This window comes from Haliotis cracherodii, unplaced genomic scaffold (genome assembly GCF_022045235.1).
Source record: "Haliotis cracherodii isolate W230 unplaced genomic scaffold, xgHalCrac1.p SCAF_4, whole genome shotgun sequence".
Classification (NCBI taxonomy): Eukaryota; Metazoa; Mollusca; class Gastropoda; order Lepetellida; family Haliotidae; genus Haliotis; species Haliotis cracherodii.
In genome coordinates, this window is record NW_027266297.1 from 926,848 (window position 1) to 937,456 (window position 10,609).

The window sequence follows — 10,609 nt, forward strand, 5'->3', positions numbered from 1 at the left end:
CTGGTAGTGTTCTATGCCATGTACCGGTACCTACCTGGTAGTATTCTATGCCATGTACCGGTACCTACCTGGTAGTGTTCTATGCCATGTACCGGTACCTACCTGGTAGTGTTCTATGCCATGTACCGGTACCTTCCTGGTAGTGTTCTATGCCATGTACCGGTACCTACCTGGTAGTGTTCTATGCCATGTACCGGTACCTACCTGGTAGTGTTCTATGCCATGTACCAGTACCTACATGGTAGTGTTCTATACCATGTACCAGTACCTACTTGGTAGTGTTCTATGCCATGTACCGGTACCTACCTGGTAGTGTTCTATGTCATGTACCGGTACCTTCCTGGTAGTGTTCTATGTCATGTACCGGTACCTACATGGTAGTGTTCTATGCCATGTACCGGTACCTACCTGGTAGTGTTCTATGCCGTGTACCAGTACCTACCTGGTAGTGTTCTATGCCATGTACCGGTACCTACCTGGTAGTGTTCTATACCATGTACCAGTACCTACCTGGTAGTGTTCTACTCCATGTATCGGTACCTTCCTGGTAGTGTTCTATATGTACCAGTACCTTCCTGGTAGTGTTCTATGCCATGTACGAGTACCTACCTGGTAGTGTTCTATGCCATGGTCTGTGATGAAAGCAATCTCGTTAACAGAGGTCCATATGAATCCAATGATCTGGGTCGACTTTCCCTGGGAAATAGAAACAGGAACTGCTACAGTGAATTATCAAACTTAAACAGACACTTGAAGTTTGAATGTTCTAATAACGAGAAGCATGCTTGTTTGTTGAAATGAAATACACAATAACTCCAATAATCCATGTTCATTTTGCAAGAAAAGCCATAACACTTTAACACCCAATACCTTTCCAAATACATATGGTGAACAGACGATTTAACTTTATTGATACTAACCTTGCATATTTGTGAATACTCCATCTGATCTGTTGACATGTCATTGTGGAAGTTGATGAACTCCTGAATAATAATAATAATAATAATAATAATAATAATGTCATCAGGAAAACCTCTATCACATGTAATCATGCTATCAGGTCACAGGTGGTTATGGCACTGTGATTCATTGTGCAGAGTTACATCCCTTAGTTGCACCAGGATCTGCTGTTGGAGAGTTGCAATCCCAGATTCTAAATGAATGGTTTGCAGGCACGATACCTGTGCTCATGGGTTTCACCTACGTGAAAACTTGGACATTTGAGAGTGAGATGCTGTACTACTGTGTATGACAGTCATTGGTGTGCTTTATTCATGGACCAGTGAAGAACCAGGCTAGAATAGGTCTTCAGCAACCAATGCTTCCGTTACAGCAGACTATGCTTGTTGTAAGAATCAACTAACAGGATCAGTAGGTCAGGCTGGCTGACTCTGTTGATGCATGTCATAGTATCTCAATTGCGTACATTGATTCTCATGATGTCAGTCACTGGATTGTCTGGTCCAGACACGATTATTTACAGACTGCCGTCATATTGCTGGAATATTGCTTAATGCAGCGTTAAACAACAAACAAACTTAGTTCAGCACACAAGACCTCAAACCTGCAGCATAACATACACTGTGCAGTTTGTTTCTTCAAGGAACATGAATGTTGTGTGAACATGTACAAGTAACTAACTACATGTCATGTATCCCTGCACCAGCAAGTACCAGAGCTAGGTGTACAGTCAGGAGACATCTACAGTCAAGTGCCAGAGCTAGGTGTACAGTCAGGAGACATCTACAGTCAAGTACCAGAGCTAGGTGTACAGTCAGGAGACATCTACAGTCAAGTACCAGAGCTAGGTGTACAGTCAGGAGACATCTACAGTCAAGTGCCAGAGCTAGGTGTACAGTCAGGACACATCTACAGTCAAGTACCAGAGCTAGGTGTACAGTCAGGAGACATCTACAGTCAAGTACCAGAGCTAGGTGTACAGTCGGGAGACATCTACAGTCAAGTACCAGAGCTAGGTGTACAGTCGGGAGACATCTACAGTCACTTCTAGCCATACAAATAGCCAAAAAGGAATTGCAGGTCAATCAGCAAGTTTGTGTATTTCTGTTTTTTAACAGCCTCCATGACCATTTTGTACACTTGGTCTGCCATATTGGAGGTGATAGAGTGAATGTTGTTTTATCCTGCAGCCGGGAATCTGGACCAGACATGTGACTGATGACTACAACAACAATACACAATCAGCCATACTCTATTCTCCAATGGGGACAATCATGCAACATAATCTTATGCGTCACCATCAACAAATCAAACTATACTCAGCTATGACAGCTTATAACTCACCACTGATTTTTGAGATCTCTGGATGGCTAAGATTTTCTTGTCAGGAGAAAACTTTATTGAAACAACATCACCCCTGTCCTCGATTCTGTGCAACATAAAATAATAACAACTGGCATTCTTTTTGATAACGAAAAAATCTTTTAGAAATTAGAGCTTCCATAATGATCTCTACACAGCCTCTGTCAAGGGTGCTGACAGGATTTTAGAAGATGTGATACATAAAAACTTTACATATTGGCTGTTTACATTGCTAATATGGACAATGCACAGTTCACTTAAAAGCAAACTACACTCAAAAGCTGTTTGAGGTAGTAGTCCTACAGTCCTATAAGCACCATATCAATTGTGAACTTCCTCTCAGGATAGAGGAGTTCCCTTAGATGCTGAGCATGCAGTCAAAGACGATGTCTCACTTCATGATGTCTCACTACCCACCTGAATGACACAGACGATGTTTCACCTGACGATGTCTCACTACCCACCTGAATGACACAGACGATGTTTCACCTGACGATGTCTCACTACCCACCTGAATGACACAGACAATGTTTCTCTACCCGCCTGAATGACACAGACGATGTCTCACTACCCGCCTAAATGACACTGCAGATGTCTCACCTGATGATGTCTCACTTAACACTTGAATGACACAGACGATGTCTCACCTGACGTTGTCTCAGTACCCACCAGAATGACACAAACAATGTCTCACCTGACGATATCACAACCCACCTGAATGACACAGACAATGTCTCACCTGACGATGTCTCACTACCCACCTGAATGACACTGCACATGTCTCACCTGATGATGTCACTACCCACCTGAATGACACAGATAATGTCTCACCTGACGATGTCTCACTACACACCTGAATGACACAGACGATGTTTCACCTGACGATGTCTCACTACCCACCTGAATGACACAGACGATGTTTCACCTGACGATGTCTCACTACCCACCTGAATGACACAGACGATGTTTCACCTGACGATGTCTCACTACCCACCTGAATGACACAGACGATGTTTCACCTGACGATGTCTCACTACCCACCTGAATGACACAGACAAAGTTTCTCTACCCGCCTGAATGACACAGACGATGTCTCACTACCCACCTAAATGACACTGCAGATGTCTCACCTGATGATGTCTCACTAAACACTTAAATGACACAGACGATGTCTCACCTGACGATGTCACTACCCACTTAAATGACACAGACAATGTCTCACCTGACGATGTCACTACCCTCCTATATGACACTGCAGATGTCTCACCTGATGTCTCACTAAACACTTGAATGACACAGACGATGTCTCACCTGATGTTGTCTCACTACCCAACTGAATGACATAGACGATGTCTCACCTGACGATGTCACTACCCACCTAAATGACACTGCAGATGTCTCACCTGATGATGTCTCACTACCCACCTGAGTGACACAGACGATGTCTCACTACCCACCAGAATGACACAGACGATGTTTCACCTGGTGATGTCTCACTACCCACCTGAATGACACAGACAATGTTTCACCTGATGATGTGTCACTACCCACCTGAGTGACGCAGACGATGTCTCACCTGATGATGTGTCACTACCCACCTGAATGACACAGACAATGTCTCACTTGATGATGTCTCACTACCCACCTGAATGACACAGACGATGTCTCACCTGATGATGTGTCACTACCCACCTGAATGACACAGACGATGTTTCACCTGATGATGTGTCACTACCCACCTGAATGACACAGACAATGTTTCACCTGATGATGTCTCACTACCCACCTGAGTGACGCAGACGATGTTTCACCTGATGATGTCTCACTACCCACCTGAGTGACACAGACGATGTCTCACCTGATGTTGTCTCACTACCCACCTGAATAACACAGAAGATGTTTCACCTGATGATGTGTCACTACCCACCTGAGTGACGCAGATGATGTTTCACCTGATGATGTGTCACTACCCACCTGAGTGACACAGACGATGTCTCAATACCCACCTGAGTGACGCAGATGATGTTTCACCTGATGATGTGTCACTACCCACCTGAGTGACGCAGACGATGTCTCACCTGATGTTGTCTCACTACCCACCTGAATGACACAGACAATGTTTCACCTGATGATGTGTCACTACCCACCTGAGTGACGCAGACGATGTTTCACCTGATGATGTGTCACTACCCACTTGAGTGACGCAGACGATGTTTCACCTGATGATGTGTCACTACCCACCTGACACAGACAATGTCTCACCTGATGATGTGTCACTACCCACCTGAATGACACAGACAATGTCTCACCTGATGTTGTCTCACTACCCACCTGAATGACACAGACAATGTCTCACCTGATGTTGTCTCACTACCCACCTGAATGACACAGACAATGTCTCACCTGATGTTGTGTCACTACCCACCTGAATGCCACAGACAATGTCTCACCTGATGATGTGTCACTACCCACCTGAATGCCACAGACGATGTCTCACCTGATGATGTGTCACTACCCACCCGAATGACACAGACAATGTTTCACCTGATGTTGTCTCACTACCCACCTGAATGACACGGCAGACTTCTCATCTGGCCCCTTCACCGTGACGCCCATGGCTCCACCAGATCTCACTGCAAACACCTGGAGGACAGAACACACAGCTTGTTTAATCAACATTTTGTATCAGTATATATCAGTATTTATACTAGATAAACCATGACACTAATTGAGATGTAATAAAAACAAGAAGAAATTAATTGACAAACCTGTTTGTTGGCATCGTCAAAGAAGATGTTGTTGGCCTTGTTGATGGGCTCAAATCGAATCGGCGTTTTACATAGCTCGATGTAAAACTCTCCATCGTCTGATGTCGCCATCTACAAGTAGACATTAGCAGTCAAATGTCACTTAAGTGAGACTAGCGTGATAACACACCCCTTCAGCTGACGTGCGCGTGCGTGTCCTACACAATGTTACCACATATCTAACGGGCTATTCGTATCATGTAGACGCTCCTTGAACGAACTAGTATACTTATGTAAGACCACACGAAATGTAAGTAACTGTTATTTGACTTATTGAAATAACAATGATTAATGAAATATCATTATCAACACAACAGGAAATGCAGACGACGTGTTTAGTGTGGTCCATTTTTCATCTTAAACTGACCGTATGAGTCTTTGTACTTCTCTCCGGATAACAAATAAACTATCTAAAATGCAAGATCAAAATAGCAGTTGGTTGTTTTGATCATCTATAACATATGAAGTGAGGAAATATACAAAAGTCACCCAACTATTGAACCTGCGGGTGCCCCTTGCAAGGGCGATAATTCTGTGCTTCCTGTGAAAATCTCCCAACAGTGACCAAATTCAAAGCCCTGTTATTGAGCGTACAGCTGCTGCGTTTGTGCGAGGATAGCGACAGACAGAAACCGGGTTTTAATCACATCCAAATACATTGCATTGATGTATTGAAAACTAAAACAAGTTTGATAAGTTCTGTTGACGAAGACTACAGAAGTCATGATCAAAAGTAGCCAATATATTCAATGTAGGCAAAGTAGAGATAATTTATGGATGACAACTTCTTTATTTATAGTTAAGGTGACGTTGCGGGAGGGATCCTTATACGTTGTCAAGAAGGTTCAAGAATGACTTACTTATAATTAGCTTCTGTTTTAATGTGCGCTTTCCGACATATGCGTATTTCGCGCACGGGCCTGTCAGGCCATTTAGTGATGTGGTCGAGAAGGGTATGTCCCAAAGGTAAGGCAACCTGGAGGGGCTTTATGGTTGCTTAATTAATTCTGACGGAAATAAGGAATTATGCCATGCTGATAAGGTGGGGGACCTAAAGGAGCGTGCGGGGTTGTGTAGTTGTGTGTTTTTATTATTTATGATTTAGGCTAAGTTTTATTGTGTTTTCTGTTTTTCCCTTTTTTAAATGCGACCGAGTAGGCCTGTTTTGATTAGATAAATACATGGCGCTTTATAGTTTTTAATTAATTTTTTTAAAACTTAAAGTGGTTTAGTAGAGTTGCTAGTGTTATTTGGTGGTTGTAGTTTAGTGAGAATTTGAGTGTTGTTCTGTGTTGTTGTTAATGTATGCAGTAAATCTATTACGTGTTCAGGAGTTGCTATTTGGTTGCAATGTGGGCATCTACCGGTTTGAAGTGTTTTTTTAATGTGGTGTAGGTGTGAGTTTAACCGTTTGTGGCCTGTTTGTGATTTGGTTGCCCTGTCGATTTGTTTTGGTTTTATGATGGATTTTCGTTTTTCTGAGAGGCTTTTGTAGCAGGTGTTTTATTTTGCACTTTGATTTCTGTGAGTTGTTTTTTAATTTCGTATTTAGATATTGGAAGGCTGGTTCTTACGTCTTCTAATTGTAGTGCCGATTTAGCTGCTGTTACCAAACACACCGACATGGTCAGAGATCCAAACTATTTCAATGCCATAACGGGGATTGTCGGAGCTTTCAAGTTTTTGAAGTATTAGTTTATGTGGTTATGTGATTTGAAGCCTTGTCAATGGGAACAACTACAAACTTTTCATGTAGGACAGCCAGACTTTGAATGACAGCTGGCTGGGACAGAATGCGTTTATTCCATTTCTGTTTCCGCTTTTTCAATGTGTGCATTCTACCAATGACAACACCATGCACTGACTCAACCGACCCTGAAAGACATTAAACAGGTTCCTCTTCTCTTTTGGCCCATTGTTTGGCATCCATAGCTATTTTAAATTTGTGATCCCGATTGGTAGGAGGCTGCTCACAATATTTCGGTCCATATTTGAATAACTGACGAAGGTTATCATTGTTAACAATAATGAATCCCCTGTGATTATATGACAACAGGTTGATAGCAGTATGATGAGTCTTGGCAGCCACACGCAGTAGAATTTACATCATGAGCTGCCAAGTCCACGTTATGGAACACCTTCCTATAATTGAACAATCTTGATGAAATGGTGTTCATATGGGAAAATAAAATTGTTTGTGGTTCCTGAAATTTGAAATATTTTGGGACATTGTGGGATAAGAAATTGGCAGTAACCCTATGACAACATAAAATGACTGTGACGCACAGTGTTAGATATACATGCAATTATGAAACAGTCACCAGAAATCACGTACATATTTGGGACCCTCCTAAAGAATGCCGCTTTAAAACTTTGATGAGAAATATGAAACAGACGACGACGGACAAGCATGCTGTGACATAAGCTCACGTTACTCTTACGCTGGCGAACTAAAATCAAGTTAAAAAGATCTGCTAGAATCGTCTTCATTTGAAACTATAAGATCTATGAAGCTGACACACTGGCAGGATATGAAACAACCCAAAACATGGCGGATATTTAATTTCCCCAAAACATATAGTTTATGATTTCCCTTAAAAATCACCCTTCATTAAAACCAACGGTGGAAAATGTTTAAGCATCTTCTTAAGTAGCTGCAAGGACGAGGCGCGTAAAATGGGACTAAGAATAATGCTGTCTAACTCAGGGAACCCTGTAGATGATTAAGAACACCACAGCGGTCAAGCTGAAACATTTGTGTTGTAGATAACGATTGCAAGAAAGTTCACGTTTCTCTAAGGCGTCATCATCTGCCTTCAAGTTAGGCAGTTCTTGGCGATACTGTGAAAACTTACATTTGACATATCGATGTCCCAGATGTGATGATATATACTAGTAACTGTTTTATAAAACCTGTAAACTCTCAAACAAGCAAGGTTGTTTTATTGATGATACACGATTTCAACAGATTACCATTTCAGCACACTCAGAATTTATCTTGTGAGTAATAGTGTATTGGTGTTATTTATAACATTGTTAATCTGAATTAATGATAGCGTAAAAGACTTTCTCTAACCCATTATCATTTCTTACTTTCAAGTTGTGAGCAGTTCGTCTCCAGTCACAAGTATATCCCCAGCAGTAGCTGGCATCATTGGGTCTCTCACTATGCTGGTAGTCTTGGTCGTGGTTGTGGGCGTGGTCTGTCTGTGGAGGAAGGGAGACTTCAGGTGCGTTACCTTGGACAAGGGATATTTGCTTGTAGTTGTATATGTTGTATGATAATGATGATGATGATGATGATGATGATGATGCTTCGCAAAATTCAGCGACGGAAATTTTGATTTTATTGTAAATGTTTCAGGATGAACAAGAAGTCATCAAGAGAGAAATCTAACACCCCTGAAACTAGCCCCGCCCCTCCTGTAGAACTGCCCACGTTTGATGTACTGCCTGATCAAGACTACACCAAGCTAGACAGGATCCACACAGATTATGAGACGTTACAGCCTACAGTTGACTACCAGAACAGTGATGTCCGCATCTAGCTGTACAGGATCCACACAGATTATGAGACGTTACAGCCTACAGTTGACTACCAGAACAGTGATGTCCGCATCTAGCTGTACAGGATCCACACAGATTATGAGACGTTACAGCCTACAGTTGATTACCAGAACAGTTATTCTGCATCTAGCCAGACAGGGTCCACACAGAACATTATGGGATGTTATAACCTACAGTTGATTACGAGAACAGTGATGTCCGCATGTAGCTAGGCAGGGTCTACAATAAACATTATGAGACGTTACAGCCTACAGTTGATTACCAGAACAGCGATGTCCGCATGTAGCTGGACAGGGTCCACACAGAGCACTATGAGACGTTACAGCCTAAAGTTGATTACCAGAACAGTGATGTTCGCATGTAGATAGACAGGGTCCACACAAAACATTATGAGACGTTACAGCCTACAGTTGATTACCAGAACAATGATGTCCGCATCTAGCCAGGCAGGGTCCACACAAAACATTATGAGACGTTACAGCCTACAGTTGATTACCGGAACAGTGATGTCCGCATCTAGCTAGACAGGGTCCACACAGACCATTATGGGACATTAAGGCCTACAGTTGATTACCAGAACAGTGATGTCCGCATCTAGCTAGACAGGGTCCACAATGAACATTATGAGACATTAAGGCCTACAGTTGATTACCAGAACAGTGATGTCCGCATCTAGCTAGACTGGGTCCACACAGAACATTATGGGACATTAAGGCCTACAGTTGATTACCAGAACAGTGATGTCCGCATCTAGCCAGACAGGGTCCACACAGACCATTATGGGACATTAAGGCCTACATTTGATTACCAGAACAGTGATGTCCGCATCTAGCTAGACAGGGTCCACAATGAACATTATGAGACATTAAGGCCTACAGTTGATTACCAGAACAGTGATGTCCGCATCTAGCTGGACAGGGTCCCGACTGAACATTATGAGACGTAACAGCCTACAGTTGATTACTAGAACAATGATGTCTGCATCTAGCTAGACAGGGTCCCTACAGAACATTATGAGACGTAACAGCCTACAGTTGACTACCAGAACAGTGATGTCCGTATCTAGCCAGACAGGATCCACATTAAACATTATGAGACGTTACAGCCTACAGTTGATTACCAGAACAGTGATGTCCGCATCTAGCCAGACAGGGTCCACAATGAACATTATGAGACGTTACAGCCTACAGTTGATTTCCAGAACAGTGATGTACGTCACCAGACAGGGTCCACAATGAACATTATGAGACGTTACAGCCTACAATTGATTTCCAGAACAGTGATGTACGTCACCAGACAGGGTCCACAATAAACAATATGAGACGTAACAGCCTACAGTTGACTACCAGAACAGTGAGGTCCGCATCTAGCTGGACAGGGTCCTCACAGAACATTATGAGACATTAAGGCCTACAGTTGATTAATGTCTTATAATGTTCTGTGTTGTTAGCATGAAAATGTATTATTTTTCTGCAAACCTGATATGACATTATATACGGCAACTAAAGACACCATATCAAATTTTCTTGCCGAACATTTTACCCTGTTTGGTATCTTTGTCGCACATGTCATGTCAAATCTTAAAACTCAAAACTTAACACTTACAACCTACACTTACAACCTAAGACGTAAAGGGTCAAAGGGAGACTTCTCTTCAAACTTCAGAGGCCCAACTTTGTTGATAATTTTAACTTTATATAATCTGTACTAAAGTCACGAACGTGATAAAAAACAACATTAACGTCCTTGCACATCAAAATTTATGATATTAAAATACAAAACAGTGTCGAATAACGAATTTATGTACCAGGATATTCATGTGAAATATGTGAGGTGGGTGTTGGAAAATCCAAAATGGCTGTTACTGACGATACGGTCTCATATTACGTCAGTAACAACCATCTTGGATTTTT

The 10,609-nt window shown here is 42.2% G+C and overlaps 1 protein-coding gene across 1 annotated transcript in view; it reads right to left on the reverse strand.

The window, feature by feature from the left end:
* Nucleotides 1-5,640, reverse strand: part of LOC139479095 (regulator of MON1-CCZ1 complex-like) — a 45,341-nt gene extending 39,701 nt beyond the window's left edge. Inside the window, exons 1-6 of the mRNA XM_071261857.1 lie at nucleotides 5,497-5,640; nucleotides 5,091-5,201; nucleotides 4,889-4,965; nucleotides 2,305-2,389; nucleotides 921-983; nucleotides 610-696 (exon numbers count right to left, since the gene is read on the reverse strand). Of these exons, the coding sequence (XP_071117958.1) occupies nucleotides 610-696; nucleotides 921-983; nucleotides 2,305-2,389; nucleotides 4,889-4,965; nucleotides 5,091-5,201 (423 nt within the window). The 5' untranslated portion in view covers nucleotides 5,497-5,640. The remainder of the gene's footprint in view (nucleotides 1-609; nucleotides 697-920; nucleotides 984-2,304; nucleotides 2,390-4,888; nucleotides 4,966-5,090; nucleotides 5,202-5,496) is intronic.
* Between the last annotated feature and the right edge of the window lie 4,969 nt (nucleotides 5,641-10,609).